The 22,526-nt window shown below is 38.8% G+C and overlaps 1 protein-coding gene, 1 long non-coding RNA gene and 1 other non-coding gene across 11 annotated transcripts in view; 1 reads left to right on the top strand and 2 right to left on the bottom strand.

Moving 5' to 3' along the window:
* Nucleotides 1-20,757, top strand: part of ZFP82 (ZFP82 zinc finger protein) — a 57,977-nt gene extending 37,220 nt beyond the window's left edge. For 5 of the 9 annotated variants that reach the window (XM_070451782.1, XM_070451776.1, XM_070451777.1 and 2 more), the window contains one exon: nucleotides 769-1,603. In XM_070451782.1, coding sequence (XP_070307883.1) covers nucleotides 769-953 — 185 coding nt within the window. In that variant the 3' untranslated portion in view covers nucleotides 954-1,603. The other 4 variants (XM_070451775.1, XM_020871737.2, XM_020871739.2 and 1 more) reach the window with 4 other exon arrangements.
* On the bottom strand, nucleotides 3,844-4,701 carry LOC110123650 (uncharacterized). The gene is made up of 2 exons (XR_002309562.1): nucleotides 4,618-4,701; nucleotides 3,844-3,933 (listed from the first exon to the last, which is right to left on the bottom strand). It is a non-coding gene; the product is annotated as an uncharacterized lncRNA (long non-coding RNA).
* Nucleotides 16,355-16,427, bottom strand: TRNAG-UCC (transfer RNA glycine (anticodon UCC)). The gene has a single exon. It is a non-coding gene; the product is annotated as a tRNA-Gly (tRNA).
* Nucleotides 20,758-22,526: the final 1,769 nt, after the last annotated feature.

Genomic DNA, 22,526 nt, shown 5'->3' with positions numbered 1-22,526 from the left:
CCAGAACCACAGTTTGAAAGCATCAGTTCTTTGATGCTCAGCCTTCTTTATGGTCCAGCTCTCACAACTGTACATGACTACTGGAAAAACTACAGCTTTGACTATAAGGACCTTTGTCAGCAAAGTAATATCTCTGCTTTTTAATACACTGTCTGGGTTTGTCATAGCTTTCCTTCCAAGGAGCAAGTGTCTTTTAATTTCATGGCCACAGTCACCATCCGCAGTGATTCTGGAGCTCAAGAAAATAAAATCTGTCACAGCTTCCACTTTTTCCCATTCTATTTGTATGAAGTGATAGGACCGGATGCCATGATCTTAGTTTTTTTTAAGTAGCTTTTCCCACTTTCTTCTTTTACGGCTCTCTAGTTCTTCTTCACTTTCTGCCATTAGAGTGGTATCATCTGCATATCTGAGGTTGTTGATGTTTCTCCTGGGCCATACCTTGGCCACCTGATGTGAAGAGCTGACTCACTGGAAAAGACCATGATTCAGGAAAGATTGAGGGCATGAGAAGGGAACGGCCAAGGATGAGATGGTTAGATGGAATCACCAATTCAATGGACATGAATTTGAGCAAACTCTGGGAGATACTGGAGAATAGGGAAGCCTGGCGTGCTGCAGTTCATGGAGTCACAAAGAGTTGGACATGACTTAGCGACTAAACAACAACATATGATATATGCCTACACACATATATGTTTATACACACACACACACATATAATGGCTTTCTGACACTTATGATTCCATTTTTGTGTTTTCTCCTCAGGGAGGAACTTTCTCCTGGAAAAAAAATTTGGGCTGTCTACATTGAGAGCTCTCACAGACAGGACTTCACGAGCCCCTTCGGAGCTTCCTTCGTGGACCACTTGCACTTCACTCCCATTGGTGTGGACAAAGCTGCGTCCTGTTTCAGTTTTTGTTCTCATTTTGGCCCACTGTGTTTTCTGGTGAATATCTGCTTTGGTGTTCTCTTGTTTTCATATTACTTCATATGTCCAGTTACTTCGCTTGGCTTCCTTCTTCATAGATGCACAGATTCACTGTACAGGTATTGCAATATGATTTTTTTTTCCCACTTGCTTTTAAAAAAATATTTATTTATTTATTTTTGGTAGTCTTAGCCTTGAGGAATCTTTATTGCAACTTGTAGGCTTAGTTTCCCTCTGGCATGTGGGATCTAGTTCCCTGACCAGAGACTGGACCCTGCATTGGAAGTTAAATTGTCAACCACTATACCACCAGGGAAGTCCCTCCCCACCTGCTCTTTTCAGGGGTTCATGAAGGTACTATCTGTATTAGGTTGCTAAGGCTGTCAAAACAAATTACCACAGAATGGGTGGCTTAAGCAACAGAAATTTATTTTCTCACAGTTCTGGTTGCTAATAGGCCAAGATCAAGATGTCAGCAAGTGTTTCCTGCCTCTCTCCTTGGCTTGCAGATGGCCACCTTCTCACTGTGTCTTCACATGGCCTTTCTTGTGCCAGCACTTCCCTAGTGTTTCTCAGAGGACTTTGTACTCAGAATCCATCTGCTCATAGCAACAATGATGATGGAGAATAAGTGTGATATTGTGATTTATAATAAATATATGTTTAGTCTTCTTCCTGATTCTTGGAATATCCTGTGATGAGGGTGATCAAGACATCTCTTGCTGTGTTAATGAGGTATGGACTACACCTAAGGATGGAGGCTGGTTTCCAGAGCCAACCATGTGATTAGAGGGTTGGAACTTTCAGTCCCACAACCCTGACCTCCAGGGAGGGGAGGAGGGCTAGAGGTTGGATCAATCACCAGTGGCCAATGATTTAATCAACCATACGCATGTAATGAGACTTCCATAAAAACCCAAAAGGATGGGGTTCAGAGAGCTTCTGATTGTGTAAAAATGTAGAAATTCAGGGACAGTGGTGGGCAAGAATATGTGGAAGTTCAGCAAGGGCATGTAAACTGTGCCCTTTCCCTATGCCTTGCCATGTTCATCTCTTCTGCCTCGCTGTTCCTGAGTTATATTGTTTTATAATAAACCAGTAATCCAGTAAGTAAAATGTCCCTATGAGTTTTGTTAGCTCCTCTAGTAAATGAACCAAACCCAGGGAGTGGGTTGCTGGAACCTCCAATCTATAACTAGTTGGTCCAAGGCACAGGTGATAACCTGGACTTGAAACTGGCATCTGAAGTTGGGAGTTTCCCTGGTGGCTCAGTGGTTAAGAATCTACCTGCCAATGCAGGAGATGTGGATTTGATCTCTGGGTCAGGAAGATCCCCTGGAGAAGGAAATGGAAACCCACTCCAGTGTTCTTGCCTAGAAATCTCATGGACAGAGAAGCCTGCTGGACTACAGTCCATGGGGTCACAAAAGAGCAGACACAACTAAGCAATTAAACAACATCTTGAAGTTGGGGATGGGGAGATATAAGACTGAGTGATTAACCTCTGAAATCTGACACTATCTCCAGGTACAGAGTCAGAATTCAGTCAAATTGCAGACACCCAGCTGGTGTTTGAGAACTGCTTGGGGGTGTGGGGAACTCAATGCACACATACACCCTGACATTGGAAGTGGGACCAGAACTCTTTAGTAAGCAAATATAAGGTTGGACTGGGCAATCTACACCTAAGGAGTGATCAGTGCCTCCCTCCCTAGACATCTACCGACCTGGGAAGCTTATCTTCCAGTGTCCTATCTTTTTGCCTTTTCACACTGTTCATGGTGTTCTCAAAGCAGGAACACCAAAGTGGTTTGCCATCCCCTTCTCCAGTGGACCACGTTTTGTCAGAACTTTCCACCATAACCCATCCATCTTGAGTGGCCCTGCATGGCCTGGCTTGGCTTATAGTTTCATTGAGTTACACAAGGCTGTGATCCATGTGATCATTTTGGTTAGTTTTCTGTGATTGTGGTTTTTCTTTCTGGAGGCCATGGGATTGTAGTTCTTACTTTTTCTGTCTGCCCTCTGATGGATGAGGATAACAAGGAAGTCTGGCATGCTGTGGTCCATGGGGTCGAAAAGAGTTGGACATGATTTAGCTACTGAACAACAACAACTCCCTGGATAAGGACCCAGAAACCACATAGGCTTAAGCCCTCACCCCAGTAGAAATGCATTTGAGGATGAATACAAGCTGCCAGCATGTCTTTTGTAATTAATTAGACTCATCCACCCAGCTATTGCCCTGCTTTGGAAAACCTATTCCCTGGGTACCTTTTTTCCACCAACATAAGTAACACTGTGAGTGTCAAGGCTCTTAACAGAAGAGAGGCTCTGCTAGCTGGTCACCATCAGACAAGGCAAACATTAAGCCTTGGGGAAAAAAATCAGAGGCTGATTTCAAAGAAAACTTAGTATTGCCTGATAAACTGTGCTAATATTACCCCACCAATGGCTAGCCTTCATGTCATGAAGATATGTTCATTCTAACAATGTCACTATCTTCCCTAACTGCAAATGATAAGTGACATAAGAGAAGGCAATAAAATGAACTTGAATTTAAAGGAAGACACCATACTATACAAAATCCTCATCAAAACCAAATATTGTAAATGTGTTTGAAGCAGAGTTCATAGTCTTGTAAAACAAACTTATTAGCTGGCATCCTCCTATAAAGTGGAGCTTTCCTTTTTCACTCCTTTTTCTCTTGCTTATGGATTTTTATATATTTGCTGGGTTATAATTAATTACAGAATTTATTTAAGGCACAGGAAAAGAATTATTTCAAGTTATCTTTTAAACACTGTGTAAGCAGGATATACTGTAAAATAGGTAATGCTTATTTGCATTTTCCTCCCTAATAAACCTGGTTAAATATAATTTCCCAGAAAAATCCTTCAGTGAAGCTGATGCTCCTTGAAGATGCAACATTTATTTCAGAGTTGAGAAGAATGAGGCTATTGGTCACATCCAATCCTGCCGACAACCACCTCCTCACAATCCTGCAGGAACATACCAGAAGCACACACACTGACCACATAATCAGGCATGTCGTTTCTAAGACACACATTGAATGACTCACATCCACTGTCTGTAGAGAAGGCCCAAGAGAAACAAATCTATCAAAACCGAGTCACATTACAGACACGTTCACAGAAACGCAACCTCAGGCACTCTCACACTCAGTCTCACTATCTCAGGCCCCCACAACATTCTCAGTCCCACATCACCCGACACAATTCCAGTCCTAAAATCTTTAAGCCGCATTCCAATCCCCGCAGTCGCTCCATCTCAAACACAAGTCACATTCAATGAAAAAGTCACATCCAGAACTACCCCAAACATAGATACACAAGAGCAGTCCTCGGTCACAGACCTTCTAGGTTTGCCCCACGGAGAGTTCTATTTATGCATGCATATCATCCCCCTTTATTGTGTCAGTCTTTCGTCCCCGCCCAGCTCCAAGCACTGTCGCGACTTCCTCAGGACAAAGAGCTGAGAACCCCACCCTCGCTGGGCACCAACCGGCTCTCCGACTCCTTCGACAGGACTCATCTCAAATCAGCTCGCTCGCCGAGGCCCCGCCCTCTGGGGGCTCCACCGCGCCTGCGCTACTCAGTGCGTGCTGCCGAAGCTCCCAACAACCCATGCGCGCGGCCCTTTAGGCCCCGAGGCTGTGTACTGACCTGAGCTGTCTCGCCCCCTCTTCCACTAGCATCACCGTGAGAGGGGTTCGGCGTCCCAGGTGACCAGTCCTGGCTCAGAACGTTTGTTCCGGCCATCGGTAGGAAAGCCGTGTGACCCGGGAATAAGGATAGGGAAGGTAAGCACTGCAGCACCTCGGATTGTCTGGAGCCCCGCCCCTCAAGCCGCGAGTGTGCGTGAGAACCGCGGTAGTATAACGGTGTGCTGTTGTCTGTGGGCGTGACTGAACCGGCGTGTGTCATTGGGACTGTGTGTGATTGTGAGGCCGGAACTAGTGGGTTTGCGTTTGTGTGACTTAATCGGGTTCAGAGTCTCTTGTGTGACCGGAGGTTGAGGTGGACTGTGTGACTCCGACCCCAGAGTCACAGCTGAAATTTTCTTATCAGCCTTAGAGTAATGCCTCCCCCCCCCCCCCCCCGCCCCCAGTCAGATATCTGAGATCCAGGGAAGACTCCCAGCGAAAAGGCTGGAACCCATCTTGGGATAAGAATGTTAGAACGGAACGTGCCCCCAGATTGGCTCCTGGGAGTATCCCCACCACACTACATCCTCGGGCGGGCGCGCGCGGACACACGGACACACTCGCACACACCCACATACCCCGCCACACTGCATCCTCGGGCCGGCGCGCCTGGACGGACACTCACTCACTCGCTCACCCACCCACCCACCAATCCACCTACGCTTTCGCAAACAGCTCCAAACCTTCCAACTGCGGAATTCCCTCTCTGAAGTTGGTTTCCAGCCCAGCACAGCCGTGACCCTGGCTTTTCTCTAATCCTAGGAAGGGTCCGTACTTTTACGCTTACTTACTCCGGCATGGTGGTTGGTGGGTGGTGGGGACACGTGTGGTCATGGCCCTATTCGTCCTGCCTGGATGAGCTGGGCTCTGTAAAAGGCCTGTCTTAAGATTCCCTTCTTCCTCGTTTTGTCAAACTAAGAAAAGGGCTGTGTTGAGGAGGAGAAATGAATTGCTGTTGCCCACCTAGAAGTCAAGGTCGAGGCGAGTGGGTGTTTTCCTTTTGTTCTGTGAAATGAATTTTTGTTTTTTAGGACCTGAGAACATTTGCTTCCTTCTTCTCAGTATGACCTGTCACTTAACTTGATATCCCGTCCCTAGTGCCTGTTGGTGCTCCCCTAGTTACTCAGACGGTAAAGAGTCTGCCTGCAATGCAGGAGACCCAGGTTCATTCCCTGGACCGGGAAGATCCCCTGGAGAAATGAAAGGCAACCCACTCCAGTGTTTTTGCCTGGACAGTCCCATAGACAGAGGAGCCTGTCAGGGCTACAGTCCACGGGGTCGCAAAGAGTCGGACACAACTGAGTGACTAACACTTTGAGTGCCTGTGTGCATATATCCATGTGGCAGATGCTTCCCCTTGTGAGAATTTACACATTTTAGGATTGTGGAGACATCCATGTTTGCTAATACTATTACTTAAGAAAAATAACATTCTTAAACCTAGTTCTAAACTTTACTGGTGCTCTAAGAAAAAGCAGTTGTGAAAAATCTCAAAAAAATTTACTAGTAAGGAAAAAAGGGTATTCTGGTATTATTAAAGGTAATTTATCAAAAATTTTAAATTGTAATGAAAAGTATTAAATATGATTTTATTTAATAAATAGAATGGACATGTCATGTTTTTCATTTTATTCAGTGTTTATAATAAGCCATTTTAAGTTCTTTATTATATTAACAGTTAACAACAACCCTATAAGATAGGTACTGTTATTATTATAAGATAGATACTGTTGTTATTCTCCAGTTTGTCTGTGAGGACCCAGAGGCACTGAAAATTAAGTAGCATGTCCAAAGCCTCCTTCCTGGTTGATAACTGTCAGAGATTAGATTCACATCCTGGATCCTGCCAATAAAACCTGTGAGAGTCCGTCACCTCCCAACATTGTACATGTTCTTTTTAGTCTGCTTAGTGTACTTGGAAGTTTATCATGGATAGCTTTCTTCAGTAATTAATATGAGCCAGTATCATCATCATTAATTGTATAGTATGCCATCATATAGTGGAACATAATGTACTTAGCTTGTTGACTATTGTTTGGTATTCTTTTTATTATAAATTATTCTTTGAAGAACTTCCTTGCATATATTTCTTTGTGTATTTCTGAGCTCTATTCTGTTCCATCAACCTATATGTCTAGTTTTGGGGGGCCAATATCATATTGTTTTGATTACTATTGCTTTGTAATATAGTTTAAAATCAGGAAGCATGATACCTCCAGCTGTGTTCTTTCTCAAGATTGCTTTAGCTGTTTGGGGGCTTTTATTGTTCCATGTAGATTTTAGGATTGTTTGTTCTTGTTCCACAGAATAGTCCAGTGGAATTTTGATAAAGATTGCATTTAATCTATAGATTATTCTGGCTAGTATGGACATTTTAACAATGTTCTTATAATCTGTGAGCATAGAATATCTTTCTGTTTGTGTCATCTTCAGTTTCTTTTATCAGTGTCTTAGAGTTTTTAGTGTATAGGTCTCTAACCTTCGTGGTTAAATATATTCCTAGTTATTTTATCTTTTCATACAATTATAAATGTGATTATTTCTTAGTTTCTCTTTCTTATAGTTCATTATTAGTAGATATACACAACAGATTTTTTTTTAATTTATTTATTTTTGACTGTGCTGGGTCTTCATTTCTGTGTGCAGGCTTTCTCTAGTTGTGGCAAGTGGGGGCTGCTCTCTAGTTGTGGTGCACGGGCTTCTTATTGCAGTGGTTTCTCTTGTTGTGGAACATGGGCATGTGGGCTTTGGTAGTTGTGGCACGCAGGCTTAGTTGCCCCATGGCAAGTGCATGGACCAGGGATTGAACCGCCCCTGCATTGGCAGGTTGATTCTTAACCGCTGGACCACCAAGGAAGTCTCACAACTGACTTTTGTATGTTAATTTTGTAGCCTGCAGCTTCACTGAATTCTTTTATTAGTTCTAGCAGTTTTTGATAGAGTCTTTAGGGTTTTTTGTATATTTTGTCAGCAAGTAGAGGTAGTTTTATCCTTCCTTTCCAATTTGGATGCCTTTATTTCATTTTCTTGTGAAAATTCTTGATACAGCGATATGTTACTATCTAACTGCTAAAAACATGAATCCACACCACCTTTTCACCCTAGGTTGTAAGAAAGAGAATGACAAATGAAGTCATACAGGAAGCAATGTAGATGAATCTGATTGAAAATAGTGATGAGCCCAGTGGATTCTGGAAGTTATTGTTATGAGAGCAGGCAGGCAGGGCTGCCAGTGCAGTAGTTTGTCAGTTGGAAAAGACCCTGATGCTGGGAAAGATTGAAGGCGGGAGGAGAAGGGGACGACAGAGGATGAGATGGTTGGATGGCATCACTGACATGATGGAGTAGTTCTAGTAGGCTCTGGGAGTTGGTGATGGACAGGGAAGCCTGGTGTGCTGTATTCCGTGGGGTCACAAAGAGTAGGACATGACTGAGCGACTGAACTGAACTGATTGGCTGCTAGAGATGATCCTATGAATTTCTCTCTTTGTATCTATTTAAGCAGGTTTGTGAAACTTTGGAAGAGATTCTGGTTTAGATGATGTGGTCTCTTGAAATGTACAAGTAGGGATTAGATTTGTCCATACTCCTTCAAATCTCCCTCTGTGTATGTGTGTGTGTGATGGGGAGGTCCAGAGAAGAAAAAGAATGTATTAAATTGAGTCATTTTGAGAGTTCTGAGGCCTGTCTTATCTCATGGCCTCCTTTTTCTCCCCTCCCCTTAGCTCTGGCCTCTGTGAACTCTGCTTCTCCAGGCAAGTAAACCCCAAAGAGGACTGACCAGTTCTTGAATTTCTAAACCATGGCCCATGTAAGTTGTGGTTTCTTTCACCTTCTGGAAATTAAGGTCCTATGAACTTTTATTTATCCTGAAACTTCTCACTGATCAGAGCCCCATCTAAGGACCCATTTCTTCCAAATCCAATGAGAGATGAGGCCAAATAAATAGTACCGTGCCCTTCTTGTGGGTCTTCTTTTTTCCAGTTATTGTTCATGTATTCATAGAACAAATCATTCAGCATCTCTCTTTTTTTAAGTATTTATTTCTTTGGCCGTGCTGGGTCTTAGTTGTAGCACGAGACCTTTAGTTGCAGCAAGAACTCTTAGTTGCAGCATGTGGGATCTAATTCTCTGACTGGGGATCAAACCCAGGCCCCCTGCATTGGGAGCATGGAATCTAAGCTACTGGACCACCAGGGAAGTCACTCAGCATCTCTTATATGTGCTCAGTCTTCTGCTAAAAACTGCAGTGAAGCAGAAATGAAGTCCCTTTAGGGAGATGTTTGGCCATCTCTTTTGAGTAGTTGAGAGAGCGTGGGCTGATTTGATTGCTCAGAGGAAAACTAAATTTTTGCAAACTTGAGTTTTGTAATTAGGTAAGATTTGCTGTTGGTTGACCGTAGCCTAGGGCTTCCCTCATGGCTCAGAAGTAAAGAATCTGCCTGCAATGAAAGAGACACGGATTCAATCCCTGGGTCAGAAAGATCCCCTGAAGGAGGAAGTGGTAACCCACTCCAGTATTCTTGCCTGGGAAAATCCCATGGACAGAAGTGTCTGGTGAGTCAGACACAAATGAGCGACTGAGCATGCACGTACGACTTCAGCCTCAGTATACACTGAGATCTCCTCTTGTTTTGTGTGGCTTTTAGGACTAGGTAGGGTTATGGTTGGGTCCAGTATGCAGAGACATCAAGTGTCTTCTCTGGAAATCCCTAAGAGCTGTACATCATTTGTATTAGAACAGGATGAGCTAGTCTAGAATAACATCTTTGTATTTCTGGATTATTGGTATCCAGAATCTACATTATCCTCTAACACAGGAACATGGAATGCATACAATGAGGGATGGAAAATGGCAGAAAAGAAGATCATGCAGGCACATGAGTGGCTGTAATCCTTCAGAATTGAGGAGGACCTTAAAAATTTTGAATAGACAAAAATATTGGAGTATATAAGAATAATTAGGTCTCACATATCCATTGCATACAACCAATTTTAAGTTCATTAAAGAATTTGTCATAACTGGGTAAATGCATATGGTCTGATTCAACGATGAACTTGGAGGAAATTCTTTAATTGCATTCAGATCTTTTTCTAATCAGAATTACCAGGAAAACTTTTTTAAAAAATCTGTTCTTGGGGCTTCCCTGGTAGTCCATTGGTAAAGAATCTGCCTTGCGACGCAGGGGACACTGGTTTGATCCCTGGTCTGGGAAGATCCCACATGCCACAGGACAGCAAAGCCAGTGCACCACAACTACTGAGCCCAAGTGCTGTAAAGCCCGTGCTCTGCAACAGGAGAAGCCACCACAAAGAAAAGGCCTTGCACCACAGCTAGAAAAAGCCCATGTGCAGCACTGAAGACCCAGTGTAGCCAAAAATAAATACATAATTTTTTTAAAAAGGATAAAACCATCAAAAATTTTGTTAAAGGAACAGTCTGTTCTTTAAGAGGAAAGGGTATAAGAACACATTTCTTAAAAAAAAAAAAAATTTCTTAAGAATTTGTGAGGGAGACATAGAACAGGCAGAAGGCTTATATACAGTATTTCATTTAATTAGAAAACTTTTTTTTCCTTTCTCATATGTGTTTGGGTAGTTAAGATATGCCAGAGTATATAAAAGGCTTTATCTGTAGCAACACAGTTGGTCAGGGACCCACAGGCATTCTGCTGCAGGCACTCTGATTTCCTAACTCAGTATTACAGGTTTCTAGCCCATACCTGTTTGCTTGATTGGTTTCCAGCAGTATCTCTTTCATTTTTTCCCCTCTTTCCATCTTAAAACAAATTTTCTTTAATTTCAGTTGTATTATATGGCTTGTCATTTCAGGGATCAGTGATGTTCAGTGATGTGTCCATCGACTTCTCTCTGGAGGAGTGGGAATTCCTGAATTTGGAACAGAGGGATTTGTATAGAGATGTAATGTTAGAGAACTACAGCAACTTGGTCTCATTGGGTAAGGTTATCTGCCTTTAGAAATTTAGTCTCTTTTCTCTGTACTATCAGCTTTCTTCTCTGAAAATTTTAGAAATACTTTTTAAGAAACTAAATATCTGCTCCCTGTTCTCAAGGGAATGGTTTGAGCTTTTTGTTTGGAAATGAGCACACTCATTAAGCATATTCATCTTCCCCATCCTTCTGTGACCTTCTGTTGTTGTTTAGTCACTAAGTCTCTGTGCAGCTCTTTTTGTGACCCCATGGACTGCAGCCCACCAAGCTCCTCTATCCATGGGATTTCCCAGGCAAGAATACTGGAGAGGGTTGCCATTTCCTTCTGCAGGGGATCTTCCTGCCCTAGAGATTGAACCCAGGTCTCCTGCACACCTCCTCCTTGACAGGTGAATTCTTTACCACTGAGCCACATGGGAAGCCCCAAATAGCTAGAACTAGTATCTTAGCTTTTCTCTGGCTGTCAAAAGAACGTATAAATTTTTAAACAGTAAGTTGTATCAACTAGATTGATTTTAAGAAAAGTTCAAGACTTTTTTCTTTGTGTTAATAAACATATTCGCTTCTACCTACTTGTATGATTGAAAGTTAAAAATCCAAGAACTTTGCGTTTAACGTTGTATGGATATCTCAAGGAAAAAAAAAAAAAGCAAATGCCTCAGGAAACCTCTTTTTTCTCTCATTAAAATAACAATGATAAATAATAACTAATAAAGTAGATATACCACTTAGTATATATTCTAGGAAATGTGAACATTCATGTAAGATAGGTACTATAATTATCCCTATTTTATAGGTGAGGAAAATAAAGCATTGAAATAACTTGTCCAAGGTCACACTACGGGAATATGGCAGAGGCAAGATTGAACCAGGACAGTCTCTTAACCACTATTGCTTTCAAGAAAAGGAGTACTTGTGTGAATATAAATTAAAATAAGACTTTTTTCTTTCCTCTGTAATCTCCATTTCTTATGTAATATTAACATTTTTAATCATCTTATTTTTCTTTGTTCTAAAGGCTTTATCAATTCCAATTTGACCTATAGTTTATTAAAATTTAACCAAGACCAAATCAAAGTAATTTTGAATTTATTATTATTCCATGTCACTTTATATTTCTCTCCTTCTGTCCAGGATGCTTCATTTCTAAACCAGATGTGATTTCCTTATTAGAGCAAGGAAAAGAGCCTTGGAAAGTAGTGAGGCAAGGAAGAAGACAATATCCAGGTGAGTAAGAGCCAAAAGATCTATGTTGATATATATGTATGAACAACCCAATGTTTAGGATATTGAACCCCAGCATAGGCAAAAATCTACATATAACTTTTGACTACCCCCACACTTAACTACTAATAACCTATTATTGACCAAAAGCCTTACCAATAACATAGTTGATTAACACATATTTTATATGTTATATATATTATATACTATATTCTTACAATAAGATTAGTGTAAAAAAATTATTAAGAAAATCAGAAAGAAAAATGCATTTATAGTGCTGTACTATATTTATTGATACCATAGGTTTATGTTGTTTGTTTATAAGATAAATTGTCTGTCAGAACCTACATCAATATTGTCTTATATGATATAAAACAAAGTAGGTATTAGTGTATTACTAACACTGGACATCTAAAATGAAAAGATAATGTAAAAAAATTAATATTTATTTACAAATATAATAACTCATGCATCGATAATGAAGAAGCAGCAATATGATTGCTTTATGGTAGCCTAGTATAATTGATATGAATGCTTAATGGTGGCCTAGCCTATACAGTAATGAATGAATCAGCATAAAACTTATGGCATACAGTATTACAGTCATATTCATAAAATGTATTGAAAACATTTTTTACAAAACCACTTACCTGTGATGACAGGCTGATATATGGTTTCTCTAATTATGTGAGAAAGAAGCACTGTGTACAGTAATGTGATTCTTTGAAAGCAAAGTGATAAAACAGTAAGAAAGCTGACACATTAATTTTGTATTAAATATCACTCACCTTATGCCTATGTAAGGATAGGCTATCCACTTCAATACAAGTCTTGTACACAATATTCTACACATATGTATTTGTATATTTATTGAAAAAAGTTCATGTATAAGTGGACCTGTGCAGTTCAAACCCATGTTTTTCAAGGGTCAACTATATAATAAGGATACAGCTTTAGATACTGTCAGCAGAGTCAGCCTTAGAGTGACTGAATCTAAGACCTCAGAGTGAGAAGGGGTCAGCCATGCAAATAGCCCAAACAGAAGATTTTTGGGAAATAGAGCAGACTGAAAAGTACAATGAAAGTAAGTGGGAATATGTTCTAAGATCTGAACAGTTGCCTCTCTGTGTGTGCATGTGTGCTCAGTTGCTTAAGTCATGTCCAACTCTTTGCAACCCCATGGACTGTAGCTTGTCAGGCTCCTCTGTCCATTGGATTCTCCAGGCAAGAATACTGAAGTGGGTTGTGGCTTCTCCTGGTAGCAGTAAAGAGAACAGTGGTTTGAGGTGATGTATTATAGGTAAGCAGAGGTCTTTTAACAACAAGTTTGATTTTATTCTAAGAATACAGAGAAATTATTGAAAAAATTTAAGTATGAATTTTCAATCTTTCTCCATCAGAATGATCCTGAGGGGAATATTAAATATAGGACTGTCTAGGACTGTAGAATCTGATCCATGTGGTTTAGGTGGTATCTAAATCATAATATTTGTAAAAAGCTCCCTTGTGATTCTGATTCATGGTCTCAATATGAGAACCACAGATTTAAAATGTTTACTTAATCTCCAATCTTACTTTCCTACATGAACTTTGATTTTCCTGGTGTTGCCTTTTGGTTTTTTTCCAAATTGTGTAGCTATTTTTAGAATTTCATTGGGTAGTACTTTGGTTGTCTTTTATTTCTACAAGAGAAATTTTATTTCTTTTTTAAAAATATTACCTGCTTCAGTTTATATATTTTTTAAAATTAATTAATTTATTTATTTTTTTGCTGCATTAGGTCTTTGTTGCTGTGTGTGGGCTTTCTCTAGTTGCAGTGAGTAAGGGGGCTGTTCTTCATTGCATTGCATGGGCTACAATTGTGGTGGCTTCTCTTATTGCAGATCACAGGCTCTAGGCCCATGAGCTTTAGTAACTGCAACACACAGGCTCAGTGATTGCAGCTTGTAGACCCTAGAGCACAGGCTGAGTAGTTGTGGTGCATGGGCTTAGTGGCCCTGTGACTTGAAGGATCTTAGTTCCCAGACCAGTGATTGTACCCATGTCCCCTGCTTTGGCAGCTGGATTCTTAACCACTGGACCACCAGGGAAGTCCAGATTTACTTCTTTTAGTAAAAGAAAACCATGTGTTTGCTCTCTTGTTTTCTTTCAGATTTAGAGACCAACTATGAGATCAAGAAGTTATCTTCAGAAAATGACATTTATGAAATAAACTTATCCCAGTGGAAAATAATGGAAAGAATTAAAAACCATGGCCTTAAGAGCTTCATTTTAAAAAACGATTGGGAGTCCAAAAGAAGATTTGAAGGACAAGAGGAATATTTCAACCAAGTGAAAATCACATCTCAAAAAATGTCCCCTTACCAAAAACGCTCATCTCCTTCCTCACGTCAGAGAATTCATTATGTCGAGAAACCCTATGAATGTAAGGAATGTGGGAAGGCCTTTAGAGTACGCCAACAACTTACATTTCATCATCGAATTCATACTGGTGAGAAACCTTATGAATGTAAGGAATGTGGGATGGCATTTAGACAGACAGCACATCTTACTCGACATCAGAGACTTCATTCTGGTGAAAAACTCTATGAATGTAAGGAATGTGGGGAATCTTTCATGTGTGGCCCAGAACTTAGAGTACATCAGAAAATTCATATTGGTGAGAAACCCTATGTATGTAAAGAATGTGGGAAGGCCTTCAGAGTTCGTGGACAACTTACTCTCCATCAGAGGATTCATACTGGTGAGAAACCCTATGTATGTACAGAATGTGGGAAAGCCTTTAGGCAATATGCACATCTTACTCGACATCAGAAGCTTAATATTGCTGACAAACTCTATGAATGTAAAGAATGTGGGAAGGCCTTTTTGTGTGGGTCTGGCCTTAGAGTACATCACAAACTTCATACTGGGGAGAAACCCTATGAATGTAAAGAATGTGGGAAGGCCTTTAGAGTACGACAACAACTGACACTCCACCAGAGAATTCATACTGGTGAGAAGCCCTATGAATGTAAGGAATGTGGAAAGACTTTTAGTCGTGGTTATCATCTTATTCTTCATCACAGAATTCATACTGGTGAGAAACCTTATGAATGTAAGGAATGCTGGAAGGCGTTTAGTCGTTACTCACAACTTATTTCACACCAGAGTATTCATATTGGTGTTAAACCCTATGACTGTAAGGAATGCGGGAAGGCCTTTAGACTACTCTCACAACTTACACAACATCAGAGTATTCATATTGGTGAGAAACCCTATAAATGTAAGGAATGTGGGAAGGCCTTTAGATTGCGCCAAAAACTTACTCTACATCAGAGCATTCATACTGGTGAAAAACCTTTTGAATGTAAGGAATGTAGGAAAGCCTTTAGACTTAATTCATCTCTTATTCAACATCTGAGAATTCATTCTGGTGAGAAACCCTATGAATGTAAGGAATGTAAGAAGGCCTTTAGACAGCATTCACACCTTACCCATCACCTAAAAATTCATAGTGTAAAAATATGAGAATGCCTTGTCAGTCCTGTGTTGTGGAACAGTCTGTGAATGTAGTAATTAGTCCCTTTTGCTTCATTCATGCACCTGACTTGGCATAAGGGGGCTTATATCATTAACAGAATGTGTTAATTTAATGTATTCCACCAAGTCAGATCTTAGAATATTCCCATTCATTCTACAAACTCATCTTATTAATGTAACAGATGTGGGGAAGACATCATTATCTCTAGCCCATCACTTTCCTACTTGTGTTATATTGAACAAGATGCTTAACTGCTCCATACTATAATTTCTTCATTTGTAAAATTATAATACTGTGGCAGAGTAAAAATTGCTGCAAATTCTTTGACACTTCACCCATCAAGAGGTAAAATCCACATGCTTTCTCTGTGAATCTGGGTTGACTGACTGCTTTGAGCAGTAGAATAGTAGAAGTACTGCTGTGCTAGTTTCTGGGCCCAGATTTTACCGGTAGATTTTACCTCATCTCTTGGAATACTCTCTCAAGTTGAGACCTTAAACTGTTATATTAAAAAGTCTGGCTACTCTGCTAAAGACACCACATGAAAAGGCCCTGAGACTACATAGAGAAGGAGAGGCACTCTGCTGTGCCATCTTCCAGATATGCCCACGAAAACACCAGATATTTGAGTAAACAGTTTTGGATGCTCCACACCAGCATCAGCTGAGTTCCTACAGGTGACCTCAGTTGATGCCATGTAGAACAAAAAAATTGACCAGCTGAGCCCCTGCCCAAATTCCTGACCCACACAATCATGAGATACAATGGTTGTTATTTTAAGCTACTAAATTTTGTTTTATTATGTTACTCTCTTGAAAATCCATATGAAAGACTATGGGCACAATGAATATAGAAATGCCTTCTACCAACACTCATCAGTTATTGAATGTCAGATAACTTATTCGTTTTTTTTTAATTAATTAATTTATTTATTTATTTGGCTACCCCAGTTCTTAGTTGCAGCATGTGAGCTCTTGTTGTGGCATGTGGGATCTAGTTCCCTGACCAGGGATCAAACCTGGGCCACTTGCATTGGAAGTATAGAGTCTTAGCCACTCGACCACCAGGGAAGTCCCAACTTATTCTTGCTAAAATACTTGAAAGTAAGAAGTTCTTTTTCAATTTGTTCATAAAAAAGAAGATATTCTAGGGACTTACCTGGTGGTCCAGTGGTTAAGACTCTGCACTTTCACTGCAGGGGAAACTGGTTCCATCTGTAGTCAGGGAACTACGTGCTGTACGGCATGGCCGAAAAAACCCCAACAAGCAAAAAAGAAGATATTCTACAGTCGTATTCTCTGCCTCAGTATAAATTTTATTTAAAATTAACAAAGGATGGATGGACCTAGAGATTATCATACTAAGTGAAGTAAGTCAGACAAAAACAAATACTGTATCATTTATATGTGGAAACTAAAAATAGTACAAATAAACTTACTTACAAAACAGAAACAGACTCACAGACATAGAAAACAAGCATGGTTATCAAAAGGGAAATGGAGGGATAAATCAGAAGTATGGGATTAACAGATACACACTACCATATATAAAATAGGTAAACAACAAGGATTTACTTGTATAGCAGTGGGAAGACTGTGTTCAATATCTTACAATACCCTATAATGGAAAATAATTTTTTTTAATATATATATATTCACTATATATGTGAATATAATACACTGTATATATATATATATTTATATATATACATGTGTGTATATATGTATATATGTACATATATAAAAAACTGAATCACTGTGCTGTACACCTAAAACTAACAGTATTATAAATCAACTATAATTAAATAAAGTATTAAATAAAGGTTAAAAAGAAACTATTTAGAAATTAAAAATCACCTCTGAGTCCTGTATCACTTTAAAAATCCATTGCAGCCTTTTTAAAAAATGCTCAAATTATCCTATCATCAGCCAGTGGGAATTCCTTCAGCTTGGATCCTGTGTCCTTTTGTTGTGATTGCTATAGCCTTTGCTAGCTTTTTTTTTTCCTGATCAAATGTGTTGATCAGTTACAGAGCACATTAGGACATTTGTTAATAAATAAACAGGGAAAATGGAGCACTTATCTTGCCTTTCCTTTATGAACTATATATTTCCTTTACGGACTATATAAGACAACCAGAAGTTGGTGAAGGAAAGTTCTTTATTATTAGAGAATTCTAGCTAATAAAAGTCAAAGGAATGATAGAATCCAAGCAATCACACTTTTTATTTATGAATTAGTAGATCTTGATGATCTCAGTGGGTATGAAAACCATTAGGTGAAAGATTATAGGAAGATTTTAATGAATGGGGCAGAATGACAACCCAGTAATCAATAGTAACATTTCTAAATCAGCAGAAGTAATTGCTTCTTGATACAATGCAATGGATGCAATACTACCTGTGGCATATTCTTGTCCAAAATATTGATTGAGAAGTGTAATTTGGTCTCTAAACCTCCCAGTTTTCAGGAAACTTGGGAAATAAATGAACAAATTAATGACACAAAGCTAAGAGCCAAATCTATAACATGGGAAATTCAACAAAATAAAAAGGCCTACTTTCTTAACCAATATATGGTAAGACAATAAAAACAGAATTTTACAAAGTAAAAGAAACTTAAGAGATATGTTAATTGAATACAGTGTATGGAATGTATTGAGATGTTGTGTTAAAATGTACCAGGATTTGCTTTAATCAGGTATGGTAAGATATGAAGACATGGAAATGATTATCATGAAGGAAGAAGCTTACTGGCAGAGATTTCTACCAACAGGAAGCACCGCATGCATATAGGACCACATGGAAGAAGCACCTAGTCCTGTTAGGAGGCAGAAGGCAGGAAAGGGCAGAGCATGACTCAGAAACTTTATTGAATTTTCCCAGGAAGGAATGGGCAATGTGATGCCAGGTAGGCACACTGAGCAAGTTTAGGACTAAATAGATTCAATAATTTTGTGGACTCAGTGCTACAGTGGTGGTCCTTAGTTGTCCAGTATTTGGCTCTGGGGTGATTCAGGACAGGAAGAATATTGACTTGGTGTCTGAGAGTTTGCTAAAGATGTTTGATAAAGGAGTTTCAACTTTGGATTGGTTGGTTTGTATATCAAAGCATGCTCACAGGGGAGCCATTTGTCAAGGAATTTGCTATCTCTAGAAGGGATAGTTGCTCCAAGATCAAGTTTCTAAATGCCAGAACATCAAGAATATAGAAAATAAGATATATTCAATACAATCCTGATTCTGACAGGTAAATTTTTTTAAAAACTCACATTATTGTGAAAAGGTAAACCTAGGATGGGTATTAAATTATATTAAATGATTGTTATTCATTTGTTGGGCTTCCCAGGTGGCTCAGTAATAAAGAATCCTCCTGCAATGTAGGAGACACAGGTTCAATCCCTGGGTCAGGAAGATCCCCTGGAGAAGGAAATGACAACCCATTCCAATATTCTTGCCTGGACAATCTAATGTACAGAGGAGCCTAGCAGGCTATAGTCAATGGGGTTGCAAAAGAGTCAGATACGACTTAGCAACAACAAGAATTCATTTGTTAGGCATGATGATGGCATTGGTTTGGGTGTGTGTACAAATCCTTATGCATTAGAGATCCATACTGAAGTATTCAAAGATAAAATTATGTGTATGATTTGCTTTTAATACTGAATAAAAGTGAAAAGTGGAAAGGATAGATGAAATAAGATCAGCAAAATGTTGCTAATTGTTGAAACTTGAATAATGGGAACATAGGGTTCCTTGTGCTATTCTCACTACCTTTGCATATATTTAAATTTTTCCATAGTAAAGTTTTTGTTTAAGTAGAAAATCTGAAATGTTAAACTATTCATGATAAATGATAATTTGATACCTCCAGGTAAAAATTTGTGGGAAGTCACTAAAGCTCTACTTGGTAGAAAAATAGTAACCTTGATGCATTTAGAAAACCTGCCTTGAGAATTAGTTCAGCACTCTGTTACCATACCTATTGTGCCTGTCACACAGCAGGAAGTCGATAAATGTACTGAAGAAAAAAAAAAAAAAGCATTTAGCTGAAGCCAGAATTTTTTTTTTTTTTTGGCCACACTGCATGGGTGGTGCAATCTTAGTTCCCCCACCAGGGATTGAACCCAGGCCCTCTGCGGTGAAAGCAAGAAGTCCTAAAACTGGACTGCTGGGGAATTCCCAGAAAACAATTTTTTTTTAAATTAAGGTAAATAGCAGTAAGTAATTCATACAATAAAGGTTAAAATACAATTTTTTTAAAGTATAAGTAGAATAAGAAACTAGTAGATTTTATCCAAGAACATTCTCCTTGAAAAGACCATTAATATAGAATCAGCAGTTATTATTGAGGGAAAAAAGATGATTCAGTTACAGCTTTATGTTTGGGAATTGCAAATAGCTACATATATCAAAGAGATTTAAAAGTTTTTAAGTTTATGAATGTATTATACATATATTTCATTATGTATGAAAATAAGGAGAATGACCTATTTAGAGAAAGCTAAATGATCAAAATTGACTCAAGATTCTATAGAAAACCTGAACAATCTATTTTATATTTTAAACAATTTATAATTTATAGATTTTTTAACATAGGTTTATAATGTAAGAGATCTGTAGGCAAGGGAAAAGAAATATAGTTATGCTCTTGCTTTTTAAAAACTAGGGTCAATAGTTTCGCAGGCAAGAAAGTTTTAAAGAATAGACAGTCTCTAACGAAGTTTTTCAGAATCATTCTATAAGGCAAATATCCCAATAATAAAATTAGATGAGGATAACTCCTAAAAAGCAAAATCTAGACCAATATCATTTGAGATACATGCATACATCCCAAAAAGAGGTAAGTAAATTGAACTCAGTATTCTAATAAAACAATTATAAATCATAAAATGGTTTACCAGGAATACCTGGGGCCTGATCTTTTGTGATTTAGTTAGGCATCCAGATTTTAGGTTTTCTAACTTGAGCAGTTTGACGATGTTGGGGGAAATGACATGATCCAGCCCCAGTTATCTTTTAGATTGTTTCTCTTCTTTTTGTCATTTGTGTTAGCCTCATTAATTTTATAAAAGGAATGAAAAATTACTATGAAAAATAGGCATTCAATACTTAAAAATTAATACCTTCAACGGCAGAAAATGAGTAGTGCCATAATAAAGAGATTTATTTTCAGTCAAACTAATGTCACTCTTATATTGACTTGTACCTCCAAGTCCATTTTGCTTAAAGTGGGCAGACTGGCCAGATGTCACTGAGTAATCATTCATCATTTAGAATAGCAAATCTCTCCCACTCATGACTTCAAAATGCTTTTAATTTGTGGACAGTACACAGTGTTTACACAAAAATGTAACATAAGTATTTTAGGTGCTATAATAAAATTAGGTTTTTCTAACAAGTCAATGTGTTTCTCTCTGATAACATTTTCTTGTTAATAGAAGTGTTTGGGGGACAGTAAATTAACTCAGAATTTCTTAAAGTATGTTCCACAATACACTGCTACTTAATGGTTCTTACAGAAAATGATTTTGTGGTCTAACAAGCATGTTGTTCAGTCGCTCAGTCGTATCTGACTCTTTGCAACCCCATGGACTGCAGCATGCCAGGTCTCCCTGTTCTAACCATCTCCGGGAGCTTGCTCAAACTCATGTCCCTCAAGTCGATGATGCCATCCAACAGTCTTGTCCTCTGTCATCCTCTTCTCCTGCCTTTAATCTTTCCCAGCGTCCAGGTCTTTTCCAGTGAGTCAGCTCTTCGCATCAGGTGGCCAAAGCATGAGAGTGCTGTATTTTGTATTTCTTGAGGGGGAAAAATCACATTAAGTGGAATTAGATGTAATTCCACTTTGGCAGATGTTGCCCTCACCAAAAAAAGAGAGGCTTCAGAGATGGAAATGTCAGCATTATGGCAGGTGTATGGTTATCTGGTAAGGAAAGCAACTCACAGCATGCTGTCCAAACAGCTGCTTGCTTTATTTTGGATTTAACATGGTTTTCAGTAGAATTGAAAACCCCTAGCCCTGTTCTAAATACACAATATGTATTTAGGCCTTTTATTGGTCAATATTTAGGTTATATATAATTTCTCACTGAAAAATATCTTATTGGATATATGTTTCTTGCTATTCATAAGCAAGGTTTTCTCTGAGATATTTATCAAAAGGTGAGATTGGTAAGTCACAGGTTATGTTCACTCTCATCCTCACTAGCTATTACCATAGAAGAGGAGAATGGGTGGGGGAACTTACCTGACAGTCAAAGGGTTAAGACTTCACCTTCCAATGCAGGGAGTGTGAGTTCAATCCCTGGTCAGGGAGCCAGGATCTTACATGCAGCCAAAAAAACCAAAACTTAAAACAGAGCAGTATTGTAACAAATTCAGTAAAGACTTTAAAAATGGTCCACTATATATATATATATATATATATATATATATATGTAGTGCCAATTTACAACCCCTTCAACCTTACAGCCCCATTTCTGGTATGTGCTTTAATATTTTCTTGGTAAATAAGGAGTTGAGCATCTTTTCACATTTGTTTATTACTAGATACTGTAGCTTGCCAATTCATATGTATTGCCCATGTTCCTTCTTTAAAAAAAACATATAAAAATCGTGAGATTCTTGGGACATCCCTGGTGGTCCAGAGGTTAGGACTCAGTACTTTCACTGCCATAGCCCCAGATTCAATCCCTGGTGGGGGAACTAAGTTCCTGCAAGCCACATGGCATGGCCCCCCAAAAATTGTGGGATTCTTAAAAAATAACATTCTAGAGAGTAATCCTTTACCTAGTAGTATGATGGACTTAACCTTCTCGCAGATTTTTTTATTGTGATATTGTGATAAAGTTTTAAACATGGATGAAATCATAGCTTTCATTGTTACCCAATAAACTAAAATTTTTTTATTATACTTGAATTTTTTAGGCAATCAACTAAAATAGATGTGATTTTTTTTTATTTTTATAGTGATTATTATGATAAAAATAATTTCCAGAACAGATTTCGGATTAGTGATAGCAGGCATCCAGTTGTTTTTCCCAACTTAATGGAAATCACTTAGTGTAACATTTGCTAATTGTTTCCTTCGGTTCCTATTTAACTTATTTTTTTAATTAAAGATGCCTGTGAATATTGTCAGATGCCTTTTGGTACATTGATATATTT

This window comes from Odocoileus virginianus, chromosome 20 (assembly GCF_023699985.2).
Source record: "Odocoileus virginianus isolate 20LAN1187 ecotype Illinois chromosome 20, Ovbor_1.2, whole genome shotgun sequence".
Taxonomy (NCBI): Eukaryota; Metazoa; Chordata; class Mammalia; order Artiodactyla; family Cervidae; genus Odocoileus; species Odocoileus virginianus.
The sequence above is the reverse complement of the archived record's forward strand: the minus strand, read 5'-3'. Positions and strand labels throughout refer to the sequence as shown.